This window comes from Pholcus phalangioides, unplaced genomic scaffold, assembly GCF_987345545.1.
Source record: "Pholcus phalangioides strain wild (caught in Gottingen) unplaced genomic scaffold, Ppha-v1.0 ptg000008l_1, whole genome shotgun sequence".
Taxonomy (NCBI): domain Eukaryota; kingdom Metazoa; phylum Arthropoda; class Arachnida; order Araneae; family Pholcidae; genus Pholcus; species Pholcus phalangioides.
This window is the reverse complement of record NW_028301601.1, coordinates 55,828,479-55,850,824: the sequence shown is the minus strand read 5'-3', so window position 1 is coordinate 55,850,824 and position 22,346 is coordinate 55,828,479. Positions and strand designations below refer to the sequence as shown.

Here is a 22,346-nt window from a genome sequence, read left to right as displayed (position 1 = left end):
TTTTGACTTTTGTGGGGCCAAAATTCAACTCGGGGGGCCTAAGAGTAGTACGGCTCTGGTGATCAACCTTTACGGAGGGGGGAGGGGAGAGCAGGCCCCTTCACCGGTTTGAAAACGTGTCGCAGGCCACTTGATTCAGTGATATGAGACTGCGCCGCAGGTCTCTTAAGTGATCTGTTTCGGTTCACTAGTGATCTGCAACGGTGCCGTAGGTCATTTAAGTGATCTGTAAAAGTGCCATGAGACATTTTAAGGATCTGCAACAGCGTCGAAGGTCACTTGAAAATGTGCCACAGATAACTCAAGTGATCTGGGAATATGTCACGGGGATTTTATTTTCACAGCGAGTCACTTAGGTGATCTTTTTACATAGTAAAACAATCAGGTTTGAGGTCGCAGGCCACATCAGATGACTCCGAGGGCAAAGGGGGTTGAGTATGCATGTCTTACATGCGTATTTAGGGATACGCAAGGATATGCACTTCTCTTATGTAGTTTTATGAGTGCGTAAACCCTCGACAGACATATTTCTCGACGTACATGAGCCTCCTACACATTTCTAAGGGTGCATACGCCTCTTTCGAATTTCTAGGGTGGCTCTTTCTATACGAAAAGCTCCCACACCACACATTCACTGCGGGGGAGGGGATTATTGGAATCAGGGGCAGCTCGAGCTCACCTGCCACTGGGTGCAAAGCTTCGTGTGACGCCCCTAAAGACGACCCTGGTGGTAGGCTGAAACGGCTTTAGTCTTGGAAACTCTGGATAAACCTGGTTTTCTTTTATTTTTACATAGTCCCCACGCCGCGGATTATCTAACAAAACTCCCTTCTTCAACCATGTGTTCAGCTTTTGAAGAAACTAGCAGGTTATTTGGTCCGGGGCATAGCCGGAGATATACTTAGAAGTCTGGGGGGGGGGGGCACGGCCATTATTGCTGAGGGAGCACGATGAATTTGAATTGAAGTTGAATTTTTTTAATTAATGTCAAATCTCCAACATTAGAGTGGAACGTTGTCAACGCTAAAATACTTACTCCAAGGTTTCCCAGGGCAGAAACTAAGAGAGTGCGAGGGGGTTATGGTGCTCCAGGTCCTGGACAAGTAAGAACTGAATTCTTCCTTTGCTTTTATTTGACAGCTCCTGAAGAATTACTTGGTGGGGAAACCAGAATGCACACATGCCAAGTGGGATAGAGTTCATTCTTGTCTCTGGTATTACGACCCCATGTAATGCCAATAACTCCTACATAGCTTATACGAAGTATCTAGGAGTATTGCCAACACCAGCTATAGCTGATATAGTTGCTCTCTATATCTACTCTTTTTTTTCCCGCATTTCCAGCTATGGTGCACTCTACTTATAGCCAGTGTTGGTATTGCCCAAGCCCTACAACCAGCCTCCCGGGTGCACACCGCACCCCTTGTACCTTCGCTTTATCCGCCTCTGACTGGAAGCAGTGTAATGAATTTTAGAAGTACTTTCAAATGTGGGACTATGCGTGTGTGTCCTAATCCCCCCCCCCACCCCCATCTCAGTAGACACCTATTTCCTTCGAGGCTGGCTATAGAGTTTCCATTTCGGTTATTTAAAGGTTAAATCGCGAGCTATTAATTGCATAAATTGACGTGTCAGTTACGAATCGCGATGGCTTGAGAAGAAAACAAAATGCATCGCGGTGGCTTGTCACTCATTTACTCGCAAAAGAAGAAATGCATCACCTGCTTGGGACACTCGATACCCATAGTTAAACGTAAGTGTGAGTTTCGGTGAAAATTTCGCCTCTGGTTTGGAACGGTGACTGGCACAGCTCGGGGGATTGGTTAACCAACACCATGCGGCGAGACACTCAAGGAACATCGTCCTGTTTTTGGTAAGCTAATATGCGAGTACGTATTAATAATATACATAGTGATAATATACAGAGCATGTCCCCCCCCTACTACAACAGGGGGGGGGGCGCCCCCTTATCAGATTTTTCCCTGGCCTCCCTCGCAATAGTTAATTTTTTTTTTTTTGTGTCAAAAACATCATTTGAGTCGCACCACGGTCATTTTCTGCACACGAGGGCTAATTAGACCGGGACCTACAATTTATTGCCGATTCCGAACGGCAGGCTTGTTTTTCATACTCATCGAGAGGTTGGTGCGCTAACCCCTCGATGGGGGACTCCCTGCGATAGCATTTTTTGCTGCGGTCAAGTCGCCATTTTTTGTTGTACCCCCGTGTCAGGAAAGTTTTCTGACAAGGACGAACTGGGTATCGAACTCACGACACCTCTAAACATCCTTTGGTACGTTAGGCGAGCATCTTATCGACCGGGCTACCGCGCCCCGTGTCAAAAACAAAAATACCGATAAGAATCGTTCCGGGCCCCAGTCAGTTCCCGTGGAGCCTTGTCAGTACCACCCTTCCGGGAGCGGGAGGGGACCTCTTATTGCAGTGCACCACATCTTCATAAAATTTCAACTTATTTCTGTAGGATTAAAACAATAATGCGCGAACGCCAATTGCGTGTCAATAATCTTTAATACCAAGGGCCAACTTCATTTTTAATTGTTATATATATTGTCATATATATAGCCCTCTGGTGGCTCGTCGTCCATGAGCTATTAGCTGATCGGTTTCACCGTCCATTGCACGGTTCCGTTCGGCATATATACGCTCTAGCGAAGGAAAATCTCTATCTCCTCTGTAGCTTAGTGGTCAGAGCACTCGTCCGGCAATCGAGGGACCCGGGTTCGTCTCCCGGTAGAGGCAGAGATGAGTTTTTTCCTTCCTTAAAAAATTAACATCTCAAATAATAAAATATCTTCACAACATCCAGTCTTCCGTATATCTTGTGTTTTAATTGTTATGTTAGACTTTCAGCTCTCGGTGCATTACTTGGCATCGTAGCCCCAAACAGGGACGACCCTACTAGGACGCTAAATCCGAGATAAAAGGGCTAAAAACACTTGAAGAAAATTATCTCTGTCCGTTCAAGGAGGAGTGCCACATCCGAGGAAAAAATTTGGTCCTGCACGTCATTCATGCATGTCTGCCTGTTTTTTCAGTATTACTAAAGTAACTAACGTTAGTCATTTGCATGCATGGTGTTCTCTTTCTCCTGATAAATTTCAACAGGAATGCCGTTTTAACGTTTGCGGAGCGTCCGTTTCGAAACGCGCTGGAGCGTTTGCGTTTCATGTTAGACAATGGATTCTTTGATGACAATTGTTTGTATTGGTGTGTGTACTATCACCTCTCAAAGTTTTTCCCATCTCTTTCTGAATCACCCTGTATTGTCTGGTTTTTATACTGCATACTGACGTAAATTTTATGTGTCAGAATATCTCGGTTAATATGTTATTACCATGAATCGTGTTGGAAGCACCGGGTTGTGCAACCATCTTCTCCATCTTGGATTGCGCTATGCAATTGACCAAGATTATATATATATTCATTATTATTATTTTTTTAAAATTGATATGGCATGATTGAAATAAATTTTTGGTGCTCACAAAATATCATCATACAGCAAACGTAAACACATAGTAGCAGGTATTTTGGAGCATAAAATTTTTCCGTATCACACCGTATTCTGTTCGTTTTGATGTTGCCTACCGGTTTGAAACAAAAAAACTAATTTCACTTAAAAAATTTTAACAAATAATTTTGTTTTTATTTGATAGGTGGCAGCAGAGATCACATGTTTTTTCCCGATATTTTTGAGCAGTAGAAAAATGCGCATAAATATTGCTTGAAATCGCTGTTTTAAGCAATGTTTATGCTCATTTCTATGGGAAAATCAAATAGAATTCGAACTCGTTCATGAATTTTCAAGGCAACATAATTTATCCTTCTGACACACTTCAAATTTTTTGGAGTAGTCTTTACAAAAGTCTTACCTTCACGCATCAATGCTGTGACGTTATCTAGAAAGCCAAGAAAGCCGTAGCAAAATATGCTGACAAAACTCGGCTATATATATATATATATATATATATATATATAGAAAATCAATTTTATATATATATATATATATGTGTGTGTGTATGTTCTCTATACAAATCTACAATTTCAGACCGATCGGTGCCAAATTTTTCATATATAACAAAACAGGACACGGATTGAACGTTAGGCTAAGTCCGTCAGAGCAGGGCAAAAATATGTCGGGCAGCAATGGTTTTTTGAGCCTCAACAATGACTTTTAGAACGTTTACTTTGGTTACCGTAATTGCCTGGCAATGCGTTTCAGACGTGCATATGCCTTTATAATGATTTGTTGCTTCTTAAATGCTGCCCGTATTATTCTATAACACTGTAGTTCATTCCTTTATGATGGTTTGTGACTTTTTCAATCCTCCCCGTAACTGGAGAAAACCTGGGCGCAGAGCCGGGTATTACAGCTAGTGAAACTATAAAAGTTTAAAAGTATAAAAGTAAATTTCCTGACTCTTGAATACTAAGTTCGTCTTAACGGTACCATGAGTCCCCTCTGAACAAAATGATGTTCTAGGGAGTACCCGCCAATCAAATAACATATTTATTCATGAAAATCAGCGCCAAATGATGCCCCCCTATGCACTTGTGGCCCCAGTACCTTCATAATGTGAGGAAAAAACTTGAAGAAAAACACTCATAGTTTAAAAAATTTATTGCAGATGGCAGCACTTTGACCTTTGAAGACCGGACACGCCCCGCTTCCCATCTCAGAGAGATATCGAAGCGTTCCCGAAGGATGGGTGTATCCGGAAAGTTTTATTAAAAACAACGTAACATGACCACCTCAGACGAAGGCAGCAAAATAAAATAGTTTACATAAAAATTGATCGCCAGCCCCTGAAGTCATATAACAAATAAATAAAATCTAAACAATCAACGCCAATGGGCAATCAAAATTATAAACGGGATTATAAGATGGCGGTGTATAGCCGTCCATCCCATAAGAATCTAGTAATCGTCAATTGATCGAATGATTGCCGATAATCTTGGAACATGAAATTTGAATCACGGTGAATTAGTCGCAGATCATCATCGTCTAGGCCGCAAGTCGTCGCTGGAATCGTCACCGGGTGAACTAAGATCAGCGCAATTCACTATATAGCCGAGTAAATCACACTCAATTCGTCTTTGCCATCAATGACTTGATTCATTGCAGGTGAACTTGCTTCTGTTTTCCATTTATCGGTTACTTTTATTGACGCCGACGTGGTCGAAGATGGCAGCACTACACATAACAAGCATTAGACAGAAACAAACTTCACGACGGAAGGCTCACTATACGTACACACATGTACCAATTCGTTAGAAGTTCCGCAGAGGAATATAGACGAGGTGCATGTCTGGTTTAGTAGGAAATGGCTGCTATACATGGTGTCCCAAAAATTCGTCTATAGTTTAAAAACTCATATAAATTGAAGGAATTTTTATACTTGAATGTGGTTTGCAAAAAAGTGCTCCTCACGAAGGGGGATTTTTTTTAGTACTGAAATATGAAATGAAAAAATTAGTTCAAATTTTTGTTGATAGAGTGCTGCACGAAGCTGTACTCGGGGATACAGGATGTTCTTAAGTCAGCCACCTCGTTGGGCAATTTGCCTGTTGTGGCGTTGTATTTGTATTTGTTATTAGGTAGCAACTCACTCATTCACTCAATCACTAGGTCGCTCACGCATCAATCAATCACTCTCACTCATTCATTCTAACGCACTCAGTCATTGCTCGCTTGGAAAGGCATATAACTGGAAATCGCTGCTGCTGCTACTACTACTACTACTAAACCACACATACACTTTGTCCATATTCCTCTGCGTAACTTCTAACGAATTCTTGCATGTTGGAATGTGCGCGTATGTGTTGCGAACCTAATGTGAAGTTTGTTTCTGTGTAATACTTGTTATAGTGCGGCCATCTGCACATTTCGAATTATGAGTGATGTAATGATTGAATGTTTGTACCGTCGTAGTCCTGTTGCTCTCTGTGGCGAGATGTTTTAACGGAGAAGTTGGACTTTGCAGACTTTTTAACCTCGAAGAGTTGGAAAGTACCGACTTAGGCCGACCACCCCTGTCGCGCAGGTGGAGTTCAAACCCCGCTCCTCGTGGTGCGAGTCCATCACTGGAAATCGCTGCGAATCAGTCCTATCAGGTGCAAGGTGCGCGATTAAAAGCTCATTTTTTGAATTTTCCTGTTCCTGACGTTTCCATAAGGATAAGGATGAAGCCCTATTGGTGAAGTGGCTTTTACCTCAGCCACGAATCTCCGGCTGAAGCTTGACGAACGTTTCGGACACAGAAGAGATTGATGAAAGAAAGGTTCAAGTCTAACCAACCCCGCCAGACTGGTTTCCCTGGCTGCCTATCGACAAAACTTTGAACTAAATTTTTCTTTTGAACCAAAAAAAAAAAATTCCCTTCGCGAGAACAACTCTCTCGCAAACCGCATTCAAATACACCGATTCCTCCGATTTTCATGGATTTTTAAACTATTTACAAATTTACAGGACACCCTGTATAAGCAATACATGGTTAAGTCCATTGTTCTACCACTTTGGTCCCGAAACACCAATTGCCCCTTTCCCCTCCCTCCCTCTCCTCCGGAAGAAATTTCTGGCTACGGCCCTGGGCCCATGCGTTAAGACGGCCCAGTGGAATGCAAGTGTTTTTTTTTAAAGCACAATTTCTTCCTTTTCCCTCCACAGTTTTGAACATCAACATGAATCACCTTGTAATGTATTGCATTATTTAGTCACGAGAGAGAATTACGCGATATCGCATACAGCTGCTGTAACCGACTGTCACAAAAATTTTCTAAATGTAGGGGAAAAGGGGGAAAAATATATATACATATTTCCAGCTGGGAAAAAAAAAATGTCACACCAGGCCGTACCTGCCTGTGGCACATCCATCGCCAAACACATTTTTTTTCAGTCTCGAATATTTATGGTGATACGTGATAATACAGGCAACTCGTGCGAAAGCGGGAGAGGATTATTTGGCTCTCAAAACAAGGTTATGAAATTCGCCAAAAAAAGCCACATCTATTATTTCTTTTCCAACATCCGAACCATACAAACAAAATAATCATTTCGTCTACCCCTGGTGCAGGATGGTCAACTAAACCTCTCGGAGTATCAGGACTATCTTGTATGAATGACCGGATACCGTGCGCGTGGTTCATCATTCGACAGTTTGAAATGCTTCTAGATCGAGAAAGGTACGTTTGTATGTTATACAAGCTCAATTTTTCTCTTAACAAGAATGACGTACTACAAAGGCAGGGTGACATGTACAACTACAGCCTTCCCCCCCTCCCCCGCCCACAAGTGGCGTAATACGGGGGGGGGGCCTTAGCCCAGGGCGGCAGATTTGAGGAATGAGTAGTCAAGAAAATTAGTAGGATGGGAGAAACGTGGCAAAATATTTATATACCACGGGCAATCCATCTCTGAGCGTGTCTAAGCATGTGAGTGATGACCAAAAGAATGCCCTTGAGACCGAGTGGCCACGTCGGTGAGTGACCTAGAGCGGGTGTAAGTAGATGAATCACCAAAATAGTTACCTAGAGAGCGAGGGGGCCACGTTGGTGAGTAACCTGGAATGTGTGAAAGCATGTGAATTACCGAAAGAGTGACCTGAAGGGCAAGGGATCAGGTCAGTGAGCGACCAAAAGCGTGACCTGGAGTTTGTGAGAGCACGTGAATGACCAAAAGAGTGAACTGGGGAATGAGAGACCAAGTCAGTGAAGGAACAAAAGAGTGATGGGAGAATGAGAGACCAAGTCAGTGAAGGAACAAAAGAGTGATGGGAGAATGAGAGACCAAGTCAGTGAAGGAACAAAAGAGTGATGGGAGAATGAGAGACCAAGTCAGTGAAGGAACAAAAGAGTGATGGGAGAATGAGAGACCAAAAGAGTGACCTGGAGAGCGAGGGACCAGGTCAGTGAAGGACCAAAAAATTTACCTACATTGTGCGTAAGTATGAGAGTGGCCATGGCCCGCACATTCTGGAGCAGCGCCACCAGGCTGGGATCTTTGGCGGTTCCCCCAAGCCAGACCGTTATTATAGTGAATTTATAACATGGAAAAAAGAAAGTGATGATAATTGTCCCGGGCCTCACGGCTGGAGTCCTGTCAGCCCCACTCTTACGGGAGCCATGCAAGAACCGAAAACAGTAAGGAAGTATACATACCCACTCAAGCGGAGCACTAACAGAGGCCCCCAGCCGTGGGACCGGGACAATTGCCATCATTTCTAGGTTTTTTCCATACTATAAATTCACTATAGGAAGGTTTGTGAAAAATCTGTCTTTGGGGGGGGGGGGGCCGCTCCAGTTGGGGGGTCATGCAAGCATGTGAGTGACCAAAAGAGTGACTTAGAGATACAGGTGTAGTAACAAGGGTGGGGGGGATCAAGCAGGTTTTTGCACCGGGAGGCGAATTCGAGGAATGAATGGCCAAGAAAATCAGACTGAAATGAGAGAAGGCCGGAAAAATTCGTGTGGTCCACAAGCGGCGAAACAATGAAAAAATGTGCGCCTCTTTCTCCGGGTAAAGATTTCGAAGCACCCCTTTTGAATTTTTTTTCCGAATTTCTTTCATCCCTTGCTCCATTATCATTATGTCTGTACCCTCATGGGCGGTTAAAGACTAAATTCTCACCATTGAGAGACGGTGATTTTCGGGGCCCCTTCGGCGTATAAGTGCCCCCAAAAAATTCCTGAAACCCCGTGGATTTGTTACAAGCCGTGGTTAACATTGTGAAAGATAACATTGACTGAGCTCTCTCACTTCTGTTCTGTTCTCTTACGTCTCTGCATATAAACGTGTGTGATTTCGTGATTTTCCCGGAGTTCTTCCTCTGAATTTTTTGTCATATTTCCGCTGATTTTCCATATCTTTCAGAAATGAAGAAAATCAAAATTTATAAAACAAATAAGAATCAAAATTTATAAAACAAATAAGAATCAAAATTTATAAAACAAATAAGAATCAAAATTTATAAAATAAACAAAAATCGAAATTTCAAAAATAAGTAAACGTTTTTTTTTCAAAAATAAATAAAAATTGAGTTTTTTAAAAGTAAAAAAAAAATTGAATTTGTTAAAAAAATAAATGAAATCACTTTTTAAAAATAAATAAAAACCAATTTAAAAAAAATTAAAATCAATTAAAAAAAAATTAAAGATCAATTTTAAAAAATCAATTGAAGAATCAAGTTTAAAACAAATTTTAAAAGAAATCAATTTAAACAAAAATTAAACATCAATTGAAAAAAAATAATAAACATTTTAGAAAATAAAAACAATTAAATAAACGAAAATTTCAAAAAATAAAGATAAATTTTAAAAAAATGGAAATAAATTTTAAAAAAGCAAAATTCAATTTAAAGAAAAAGTAAAAATCAATTAAAGAAAATGAATTAAAAAAGGCAACTTTTGTTTCAGAAATGAATATAAGAATCAGTTTTGTTTTCAAAAATGCAATTAAAAATTTCAAAAAATAAGTACGTATTTCAAAAAACTTCCGAAATTTTTTTTCTCATAAATCGAGCCAATTTTTTAAAATTGAAAAAAAAAAATCATTTATTTCATTACAAATTTTTTTTTTAAAAATCACACAAATCAATTACCACCGGTAAAATAATCTTACACCGGAATCGTAATCGGATCCTGTCACGTGCATTATTATTATTATCATCATCATCATCACGACAAATGATGGAAATAATAGATGGACACACATCCATCGCGATATATTCATTTCGCTATTGGCGAGAACGGAACAAAAACATGATATCAAAAAAAATGCGGGCCATTGATTTTCAAGGCTCTTTTGACTCATGAGGAAATTCATACTTCGGAAAAAAAATGGAGGGACGGATGGGGTTGTTGTTGGAAGTTGAATAATAGTCACGTGGGGTTTTTGCTTTTCGCTTCTCTCTTTTTACACAGAATGTGTAATGCGTGTATGAGAATCGCTCACTCACTCACTCACTCACACACAGAGGAAGAGAGCGTGTGACAAGAACCAACGAAAAAAAAGAAAAAGAGCAGCACCAAATGCCCACAACGTGTTTTGTGTGTATGTGTTTTTCTAATAACTGAAGCATTAGAAATGCTTTTTTGTGTGATGTGTTCGTGAAGCGGCCGAACGAAGCGCCGGAGATTCACCAAAGATAAAAAAAAAAAAAATCATCACTTTTTTGTGATTTTTTATTTCGAATATTTGAATATATATATTTGGTTTTCCTGATCTTGATTGGTTCAAGTACCGAACAGGTGATTTAATTTCATTTATAATTAACATACATGTTACGGTATAAGTTAATGTGTTTCGTGTTGTCGGTAATTATGCATAATAGCCGAAAATTGCGTATGGTGGATCCAGTTGTTATGATTAATTACCGACCAATTTTTGGTTGGTTTTATAAATTTTGTGAAAATTCAATACATTTACCGTCGGTTATGTTTTTTTTTTTTTTTTTCTCCCAGCTGATATTGGTAAATACGATAAATCTTCAATTAATTACTTAGGTCTAGGATTTCAATCTAGAATTGATGGATTCGATCGGTGATGTTGATTATGTCTAAAAATGTTGATTAAATGCGAAGAAAACTAACCATTATAATGTGCAATTTATACTTTTCAATCCTTATAACACTTATTTTCAATACAATATTTAATGAATCAATCACGTACGTACGGGAGAAACTGAGTGGTTGAATTTAAGTGATATTTCCGCATTATTTCTTCTATATCTATCATACTCACCAACTTCAATCGGAAATTATGCATAATCACCTGTAAAAGTGATAAATGTAGAAACGTTTATCAAACTTAACGAGGCGATTGGTAATTATGTATGATAAATGTGGTTATTATGCCGACCATTAATTAATTAATTACCGTAATTATTGACCATTTTCATAAATTTTCACAAAATTCATAAAACTTAACACATTTACTGGCGATTGCGTTTTTTCCCTCCCAGCTCACATAAGTAAATATGATAAATCGTCAATTAATTACTTAGATCTAGGATTCGTGGATTCGATCGGTGATGCTGGTTACGTTTGAAAAAATGTTGATAAATGTGAAGGAAGCTAACATTACAATGCTGATAATTTTTACGTTTTTATCCTTATAACACGTATTTCAATTGGAATAATATGTAATGCATCCATCATGTACGGGAGAAACTGAGTGGTTGAATTTAAGTCCTACATGCTCAACCTATGGCCCTCGGAATCATCTGATGTGGTCCGTGACCTGCAACATAATTTTATAAAAATGTACTAAGCGGCACAATCCCAAACCATTTAAGTGACCCGAGGTGCAGTTCCCCCATCACTTAAGTGGCCCGCGGCACATTTTCAGATAGTTTAAATTTCCCACGGCACATTCACAGATCACTAGTTTCCCCGTGGCATACTTAGATTGCCGCAACACATTCCCAGTTCATTTGAGTGACTCACGGCACCGTTCCAGATCACTCAGTCGACCCGCAGCACATTTTCTGATCACTTAGTTGTCCCACGGTGCATTCGCAGATCGCTTAAGTGGCCCGCTGCTTATTCAGATTGCCACAACACATTTCCAGTTCACTTGAGTGACCTGCGGCAGTTACAGATCACTTAAGTGACCCGCACTGTCATAAAGGTTGAACACCCTTGATTTAAGTGACATTTTCTCATTATTTATTCATACCTATCCTACTTACCAACTTTAATCGGGAATTATGCACAATCACCTATAAAAAATTGGATAAATGTAGGAAAATTTATCAACCTTACCGAGGTGATCGGTAATTATGGACAATTGCTGATTTATCACATTTACCGTAGGTTTTTACAGGTTTGTTTTGAATCGAACTTACATTGAGGAATACGCATCGGAAAGATTTGGTCAGTAATTAGAGGCCATGTACGGCCTCAATACCCCCCTCCCCCCCTGATGATAGACGTGAATGTGCCCTGCTGGGTTCTACAATATCCGGTAATGAATCTCAATATTTTTTGGTCTTCCTAAAATCTTGCTGCAGGTGGAGTTTGAAAGATAGGTCTCGGTATTGAAATTTCGTCTTGGCACCCTCGTATTTTATTTGGCAGAGCGGCGGCTTCGGTCGGACTGATGGCTCTCTTGGCAGGGCCGCAACTAGGAACAAAAATTTAATCTGTCGCTCGGGGCCAGCGTTCATTTTGGTGTCTCCCCGTAATTTTGAAGTAAAAAATAGTGAAATCGGCGCCCTTCCGGATTCAGGACGATGTGTCGGGATGGTGCGAACTGTGCGAGTTCTTTTGAATCATCTTGTAACGGGCATATACGGATATATAGACTATCACGGGACATATAAATTTTCCCCATATTATTTCGGCTCTTGAGAAGGGCAATCGTCCCCCCCCCCCCCACAGGATCCATGCCTGGTAAATGAAGCCGAAGAAGATATCTTAAGCTCCAAATGGAGTGGAAGCAGGCAGCTTCGAGTGTATCCGAGGCAGACGTCTTTAGCTTCGAGTGTATCCGAGGCAGACGTCTTTAGCAGCTAAATAAAGCCGAGACAGACATCTTCAGCTTCGAAGGCAAACCGATCCAGGGCAATGTGCTGATGAAACGACTTATTGTGTAGGCACTGGATCAACCCGTATTCTACAGGACAGACAAATTTACCCCATACCTTTTGGCTCTTGGGAAGGGCAGTCAACCCCCACTCGAATCCATGCTTGGGAACACAAGACCCCCCCCCCCTCTCCCCCATAGTTTCGGGTTCGTCCTTGCCTGTTGGTCATCTTCACTCACCACCGACCACATAATGGTGGTCTTGGAATCGTCTCCACCTCTGAAATTGACGTTTTGCGGCCCTGGTATCTATCTGGAAATGACTATTTGAGGTCGTAAATTTCTATTGCTGGTGTAGGGCTGTCCGGCAAAGACGGATTTAACGGCGGGCGGACGCACTGGGTGCCGATTCTGAAGGGCTCCGAAAAACACCAACTACACTTTTTTTCTTCAGTTTAAGGGCCCCAATAATTTCTTCTGCGCCTTGGAGCTTAACCGACTTTAATCCGCTTCTGCGGTCCGGAGGCTCAAAAAAATTTTTTAGATATATTTTTTGAACACATGGTTCTTGATTCGATTGATTCAAGTACGTAACGGGCGATTAATTTATTTATCTATATACATAAAATTGATTTTTCTGTGTGCATCTTCTCTATAGAAATCTACAATTTTAGATCTATCGTCGCCAAATTTAGCATATATACCGAATGGAAGCCGACTTGAACGATAGGCTACTTTAAAAGTTCGTCAGAGCAGGGCAAATGCCCGAAAAAACTGTCGGGCAACAATGGTTTCTGGTCCTCAACAATCACTTTCGGAACGTTTATTTTGGTTACCGTGGTTCCCTAGCAATGCTTTTCAGACGGGTATGTGCCTTTACAATGGTTTGTCACTTTTTCAATCCTCCCAGTAATGAGACTTTTTAAATAGACGTTAGTATCATCGGCATCATTTGAGGGTCAGGCAATGGATGATCCCCCATAGAAATCGCTGTTGAACTTGCCGATTTTACTGTAGAAATGCGGAAATTTAGTGGGGTTTTTCGACACATTAATAATTTAAAAAATTATATTGAATTCTCGATTTTTGAAATATTGAGTTCGCTTAAATATATACCAAGCCCAGGAGATTAAATGTGAATTAATTAGCCGGACTTGCTTTTGAGTTGGATATCCATGCAATAACATTGATTTCAAACGTTTATTTATATCTTCCCGCATGAAAATTAATGTCTCTGTATTGTCTTGATTATTCAACTGCATAAATTCATATAGTTTAGGATGTTTTAAAATTAATTATGGGCCCGTAAAGTAGAAACAGGCATATGGATAACTTGAAATTCGGGGGGGGGGGAGCGCGTCCCTTGAAAAAGGGGGGAAAAATATTCATTTCTACGTTCTTTAATCTAGATTTGTTTCCTTCATGAGATGCGCAGGAAATCTCCATATTAGTTAACTTGAACACGGTTTGTATGTCTCTGAAAGAAATGGAGATATCACGTGATCCAAAAAGCCTCATTAAAGAAAACCCGGGTATTAGCTAGTGATTAATGTATCTAACGGTTTTGTTTTGAATCGAATTTACAATGAACAGCAATATCGCATAAATCGAAAAGACATGCTTCTTAGTCAATAATTAGAGACTATGCAGAGTATAAATATTTTTTTCCCACGAACCGTGATGATGGAATATCCGAAGATGTCCCACTTTTCGCTATTTCATAGGACGGTTTTGACGTAATTAACCACACGAAAAATAGCAGAAATTTCTACGGCAAATATAGTTTTCAGTGAAAAATTACTCCCCGGTACATTGAAATATACAACATAAATGTTATCATACCATATGTTCCTCTCATTTTAAACCTGCGCGCCAGCTTTAAACGAACAACTAACTTCACTTCCAGAATCATGAGAGTTGGTTTCTTTTTTTCATAGGTGGCAGCAGAGGTTCGATGGTGCATAATAGATCGTATTATTCTTACGCTGGAAAACACTGCTGCTGTCTTCAAGAACTAAGAAAAAATATGCATTGCAATATATTCCATTACTCGTTAGTTTCGACTATATTACTGAATATAGCAATAAAATAGTATATAGCTGTTCTGCGGTAAATATAAGAACATATCAACCGGTATTATGGCGTATGAAATCACACAGGTATGCAGCATAAAAATATATATACGGTATTATCGTACCATATAAAGCAATGTATCAGGAGGGGGGGGGGGGTTGCGATTAATTGGGTAGGATCGTCCCGTATTTTACGAGACTGACAATGCCGTCGGCCCCGCTTAATATAATGTCAACGATTCAATTACAAAATATCCGATTATGCGGGGGAACAATTCAGTTGCCATTTTACAATGTTAGCATAGTTTGTGCATTGTACAATCCCCCCGTGCTCGTTATAACGACCCTCCTCATCATTCCACGGACGTTATATTGGTTACATTGAAAGGTATACATATGGGATAATTCTTATATGAAAGCACTTAGTACTTATCCTACCGGTCGTTGTAATGGAACTGTTGCTATAACGTGGGGTCGTTATAACGAGCGTCGACTGTATATTGAAAACTGATGGAAGATTAATGTCAATAAAATTTCTCGAATAAATCAGACATGAAAAAAAATGGAATGAAAATTATATTTAATTACTATGATCACAATACCTACGATTTTTATTCATTAGGAAAGTCAGCTCCCTCTATTGGCTCAACAGAGAACAAAAAATGATTGAATGTACGTTTTGCAGACAACTTGAATAATTGAAGGCCTCTCAAATGTATTTTTCATTGAATCTAAACTTGGTAACATATATTTTTCCATTAATTCCAAAAGTTTCATTCAATAAAAACACATTATGTGCATAGCGGTTGATATGTATTAACCCCTTTACGATAAGGGACGTAGCTCCAAATGCCAGTGAAATAAATACAAACAAGCTGATTGTTTCTTCAACCTCTTTCCTTACCGCGAAGCTTTATTATAACCTTATGAAACAAAGTTGTGGGTTTTTCTTCCCTCTGTTCTTTTCAGCTTCTCCCTCACATTTAAGGCATCTTTCTCAGAACAAAACTTTTTGTTATATATTCACATGGAAGTGAGTGTTAACGCGTAGGTGAGGGCGAGAAAAAGCAAAGCACTGTACATCTCTCGGTAACTTTCTTATCGAACTACCTACTATCTGTACTGTTTCCTTCCCACCCTCATTGCTTTTTTTTATTTCTTTCTGTTTCTTCAACATGCGAACAAGGCTACCATATTTATCGCCTATACGTCTAAGGCCGAACACATAGTGCAACGAAGAGATACGCGATACAAGAATTGCGACTATAAAAAAAATTGCATGGAGATGTAGAAAGATGTTGCACATAGCCAAGGAGGAGTAAGACAGCGAAAATGACCGGAGGTGTTCTGAAATGTAAGGGTGTGATAATGACGATGATCCCTCCGCAGAAGAGGGAAAGAAAAAAAAGGGGGAGAAACGTACCAATCAGCAAATCGTGGTGAAAACGAACAGGTTTGTTCAAGTCGCGCACCGCGTTCTCTCCTTCGCCTCACTCGTGTCTATTATTCACTCCCGTACCTCTTGGTCGCCGCACTCTGTGAGCGCAACCTAATACGGTTCGTTCAAATTTATCTCCAACAGTTTGTATCCGGAAGGGCCAACGGTTGACGCATGAAGCGGAATATTTGATTAAGCGGGGAAACTTTAATATTGTGTCTATGGGAGAAATTTCGGTGCCGGAGGATATTATTCGATCAAGCGGTATTTCCCGTGTTATCATACACACGTAGAAATCGGGCCCAGTTCGGGAGCAGTAACAATAGTCAATACAACAATAAAAAAGCTTGTGTTACCGCCGAAGATTGCAATTGTTATCTCTCTCAAGGTAGAAACTGAAATCTAGTCTCACCACATAAACGGTTTCACTATCCGGAAAGGAATAATACGGTCCCATCCTGCGGCACACATTCTCCCCCCATTTTTATCTACACCCTTCGAGAAATGGATTATAATACAAATTTCTTATTAAAAAGAAAAAAAGAGCTGTTTATTGTTTGGTTACATTGTGTTCCCAGACAATGGCATTGTTTTAAACACATGTCAAAAGTTCATCATTCACTGGGGAATGAAATTTTTTTTTTTCGATTCTCTCCATAATCGAATAAAAAAACAAAAATAATTCTTAAAACAATTATTATATTTTTTTTTCATCGATACGATTATCAGCGATGGACCTTGTGTTGCCATGTACGGCATTGAAGAGTCGGTATTTTATCATTTTCACGCCATTTGTTTTTATCTTCTTTTTTTTTTTAGGAGAACCCCACATTGCCTATTCTTAGATAATATGGAAAAGAATAATCTCTGGATATAACAATTGACTTTTAACAATCGGTTCCTATTGTTTTAACTTAGTATATTCGTATACTAGGGTAGAGAGATATCGCATCTCTATTTTGATAATGTCGGAAAAAGATATTGCTTGTACTTGTCGTAGTCGATCTGTACGACATCATATTGACAGTCGGTGTCTTGGAATGAAGTCCTTATGAACGGTTTCTTATAAAAGATAGACATTTTTTTTTTCCGGTGTCGGTGATGACGGGAGATCGGAAAACGGCAGTCGATGCCCGAAATTCGTAGATTTTGGCTTCCAGGGTCGAGGGGAACTCACGGACATGAACTGTGTTGTGATGTCGATAAACACATGTTTTATGCTATAAGAAAATAATTTTTTTGGAAAGAATTTGGATGATAATTTTAAGAGAAAAATGGAATTTTTCCCGTTATGTTCCAGTATCATGCAGGAGCGATGCACTCTTCAAGAGCTCAACAGCAGTTCCGATGAGGACAGCGATATCAGCATCACCAGCAGTTGCTCTCTGAGCACCGACGACCTTTTCTTCGACGAGCTCAGCGCTTTTCTTCTCAGTGGGAGCGATGACGATGACCTGAAGATCGTCGGTGATGGATATGGGGGCGTCGGAAATGGTGTTGGTGGTAATAACCAACAGGCCACGAAGAGTTCCGGTTTCATGAATGCGTCCAATCTGTTCGACTTCTTGATCGACGATAGCAAGTAAGTTTGTTGCCTTCGCAATCAAAGGCCAGGAAATTAAAATAGAGAGACTTGGTTGGTCATAAAGGCCACCCAGTATGGTCCCATATTCTGTAGCAGGGCTCCGAGGCTGGAATTTCTCACGGGACCCCTCTACAGTTAATTTACAGTGTAAAAAAAATAAAATTGGATATTCTCGGTCTTTTAGGATCGAACGCTTTGAGTCCCACCTTTGTGCGGAGCCTATGCCCCTATATTTAAAATTTGTAACTTATGATGAATTATTACGATTACCTTTAACTGGCATTCAAATTATCTTCCTGAGAAGCAGAAATTAGCAATATTTTATGCGTTCACGGCGCCCTTTGGGTACCGAGATTAATATTTCAATTACCTCGTGATCCTATAAAGTGCTACTGCTGAACAAGTTAAAAATAACTGTCCTGATGACAGTCTTAAATTTTATTTTCACAAAAATCTGTTTACACCGTTTCTCAGCACCCTCGAAGTGCCTTGGCTCCCAGGTCGGGAAACACTATCATAAAATATTTAAATTTCACCTTTTGGTTGGGAAGGGTCAACGTAAAGCTCGGTCTGATTCCCGCCGGGAAGAGGAGGCACTTGCCCAAGCTTCTCCGAAATATGAACAATAAATATTCACTAATTCAGTGATTCCCAAAAGATGGGCCCAAGTACTCAAGGGTGCCATTCGACTGGTCTGGAATGCCACGAAGTAGTTCAGAGAGAAAATTTGTAATAGAAGTAATAGATATGTACATAGTAATGAGGCTAGAATTGAGTGTCACAACATGTTTGCTGTTTGAAACAGTGCCTTTTTCTTGCATGGGTCGACGGGGGCATATACCAAGTGCCCAAAAATTATTCAATATATTTACTTTTCTCATCTCCCCCGAATTCTTCAACGTTGTTGGTGGTATTCAAAACTAAAAATAAGCAAGTAATATATACCATAGCATATTTCAGAATCTATTTTTGTGAAAGTATTACCCAAAGATAGCAAATGGCGGAAGACAAAAATTTCAATTAGCTAAAGGCATAAATGTTTGCTTAAGAAATGTTTGAGATTCTAATCTTTCCCCAAGGGTGACGCGCCCTATAAAAAAAACTCAGTAATCTCTGGATTAGCGAAACATTTATTCGAGGAAACCTCCAATCCTTCAACCTAGTAGTGTTTTCAACCTGTGGTCCGCGGACACCCGTAAGTCCATGAGTGCTTTGCAGGGGTTCATTTACTACATTGAGGAAAAAGAGGGGGCATTTACCCAGGGTCAAATGATTTTTGAGGCCTTAAACGCGAACATATATTTACTAATAAATGTTTAGTTTGTCGCCAGGCCTCTATTGCCTGTTTTGCCAAGTGGCCCCTTTGAATCAACGTCCGTTCCTGGATTGAAGCTTATGTAGATGGATATCTCATTGCTGAGATATGAGTAGGGAATTCCCGTGATCGTAATTAATTATCCTAAAAATCAATAAATTATCTTCCCAAAAAAATTGGATATCGGTACATTCGTTGTTTTGTCAGAGCGTGATTTAAAAGCACGTTTACATTTTAATTTTGATTGTACAGTAGTGTTATAGTCACTATACTCAACTCATGAAATCGAATTCGACTTACGATCGATCTCAGGTAAGTCAGACTTGCATTATCCTGGGCTCCTTCGGCTTGGAGCAAATACTTGCTTATTTAAGATGGAAAAGATATGTTTTTCTGACACACATCACGTGACATTTCCAAATCTCCACGAGCGCGTTTAGATAATTTGTTGGAAAGCTTGCACTTGTAAATTGATGGGGGTAGTTTCTCTTTGCCTTAATCTTGAACTTGAGGAAAGCGTCTGGACCGGATATCCGGTTCCTCCGAATTGACTTCTCGAGCTTATGATCCGGATAATGTAAGAGGGGAGATATGTTCTCTTAAGGGGGGAAATTCGTGAACTTTAGTCTCTTTTCGGTAATTACATCAATCGATAAAATCTTGGTGGGAACTTAAGATTATAATACGGATGTTATCATAGATGGTTCCGAAATTTCTATCGAGTTCAAAACAGATTTTGATGACACATTGAAACTATTCTATGTTAAGAGCAGTGATGGCCCTTATATTTTTTTATAGGGTTCCTAAAATGACTATTTTACAAACATGTAATTGCTGTGATTTTGAAGACCATTGTTCCATATTCAGGGGCGTCGAAAGTGTTTCTAGAGTGCTCGAGTAGGACTTTATAGAGAGGATTCTGATTTCTGAATTAATTCTGAGACTTCTCGGCTCCACGCTACAAAATGCAGTGATACTTCTGCTAATAATAGTTCGCGTTCCGATAAAACACAAAGCTAAAAAAAACACTAAAAAAAATGATCCGAGGCTTTTTTAGACAGCTTCACGTTCGGATGAAGAATTTCTTACAGGCAGTGCCGTCTTAAGAGCATCGTGGGGGTGGGGGGACTTGGCCAACTGATAATTTCTGAGACCCTACCAGACAAATTAACATGCTTACTCTCGAAAATTTCAATCAGATCTCATTTTTGTGAGGCTCCTCTCCCCTTGAGGTGCCCAGGTGGGCTCATGCATTAAGACGGCACTGCTTACAGGAAAATCAGAAACTAAATATCTTTTTATTTTGCACAATGTTCACAACCCGTTCGGGGGTGTCCATTTGTGGTGATGTCAGCTTATTTTTGTCTCATACTAATGCTGTTATGTAGATGGAAAAGATCTAGAATGTCCACACCGTTCAGTTTCATGCTGAGTGTCTCGCACCGAAAGAACTTGAGCACTGAAAACATTTAAGTCTGAGCTCTTATTTCTGAATGGAGTTTTCTCATTTATTTTACGCGAAATGGTTCAAAAGCTATCTGGAAGAGAAATAGAGGCACATCTCGAAAGTGATTTTGTGGCGGGCATAAATTTATCAGGTCAGGCTCGAGTGATGATAATTTTGATGATGACTATATGCGAGAATTCAACTCTCAACGCTGCTGCGTTATGTGAGCGCGTGCATCCAAGTCAAATAAAATGTTAGTCGAGGTAGGAATATCGCGGGAAAAAAAAATTTCCTTGGTTAGTCGGCCGAAAAATTCATAAACCGAGGTATCGCTGCACTATGTGCGGCAATACCTTCTCCGACGCCACTGCTTTTATTCTGTCCTTTCAGCTTTAGAAAGCTTCAAAGAATAACTTTCCCTTTCCGACGTGGAGATGCTTTCTTTTTCTTCAAACCGAGCACAACCCCGGTCTATCTCGCTGGGCAACTCTCTCTGAGTGAGTTATGCCTTAACCTTGTGTTTTACGTGTATGCCTCTAGGGGCGGGACACGAGACATTTATGATGCCTTAACCTTGTGCCGGAAGTGTGTGTTTGTATTTAAAAGTCCGAGATGCTGCATGACAAAGAACAACGTTCGACCCATGACACCCATACAAACGCGAATCCAAAAGGAAACGGTGGTCGCTTAACGGTCACCCTGCTGAGACTAAGCTGAAATTTGGTGGAAAGTGTTCATTGGGCACAGGAGAATACGCGCAATCATGTGGACAGAAACCAGAGCAGCCGGAACGAAATTCCTAATCATCACTTTTAAAAGTTCACGCAGATTTCATCTGTCTGTTCGCTAACATTTAGATGCAGGCGTATGCAGGATTTTCTGAATGGAAAAATTATTCACACTTTTTTATATGTTTGGATGTGCATTCATTGGCATACGCAGAAGGGGGAGGGTTGGTGGTTATTATTTTACTACAAAAATTCTTACATAACTTGCGAAGCCGAATCTAATGACACCTCACGTAAGGTAAACCGGGGTTCTAAATTTCGATGTTTGATACGATAATTTTCGTATTTCATGTCTGTGACACTATTGTGCAGTCCGATGATGTCGTACCGAGATCAAACCCTTTATTTCTGAAACTTCAGCTTTTCGAGATACTGTACATTGTCTTCGAATGTTGTGTGTGTGGAAGATATTTTGAGTTATAAATTCTGACCTATTTTCGTCACGCTCAAAAATCATGTCGATTTAAAAGACGTAGTCTAGTGAAAAGTGTGACTTTTTTTTTTGTGGCCAACTCTGGAGACCTTAGAAGCATTGCCAAAAAAAAATCGAATTCTACACCAAGAAATCATTACCTTGCCCCACAAAAAATCTTTATCGAGAAGAATCGGGGCAATACCTGGCACCACAAATGATCATGTTTTCCCCCTTTCAATAGTGAAAACTTATGACTCTTATCTTATCTGCCGTGTTTGTAATGACAATGTGAATCCCAGTTCCGAAGATAACCAATAAGATTAGTACTTAATCGTATTTAATAAGATTCAATTATACTATTATAGCCTATATCTTTGGTGATTAGACCCCGCCCCCCTTTTGTCCTACACGCGTTCACCTATCATTGTGTCTGAGGCCTTATCTGTCTTCTATTAGGCATGCATATTTCGAATACTGCGGCGGAAGGGCCGCGTAGCCAGAAACTTTTTTCGAAAGAAGCAGGGCCGTACCACTCCGTTCCATGGGCAAAAGTATACATTTTGGTACCCCGTAATTTTTAACGAAAAAAGACTAAACTCATACCATTCTTAGTCTAGCGTGCGGGGCACCAGATCCTCCTCCCCACTAGTTGCGGCCCTGAAAGGGGGGGGGGGCAACTATCATCGCTGATGGCTTGAATGCGACCCCGTCTCTCCTTTGAAAAGTCTCGCCTCAGCAAGTAACA

At 40.1% G+C, this 22,346-nt stretch overlaps 1 protein-coding gene across 1 annotated transcript in view; it reads left to right on the top strand.

The window, feature by feature from the left end:
* Positions 1 to 7,061: 7,061 nt before the first annotated feature.
* Positions 7,062 to 22,346, top strand: part of LOC149084562 (uncharacterized) — a 22,833-nt gene continuing 7,548 nt past the window's right edge. Inside the window, exons 1-2 of the mRNA XM_089234992.1 lie at positions 7,062 to 7,200; positions 17,352 to 17,633. Coding sequence (XP_089091118.1) covers positions 7,133 to 7,200; positions 17,352 to 17,633 — 350 coding nt within the window. The 5' untranslated portion in view covers positions 7,062 to 7,132. The remainder of the gene's footprint in view (positions 7,201 to 17,351; positions 17,634 to 22,346) is intronic.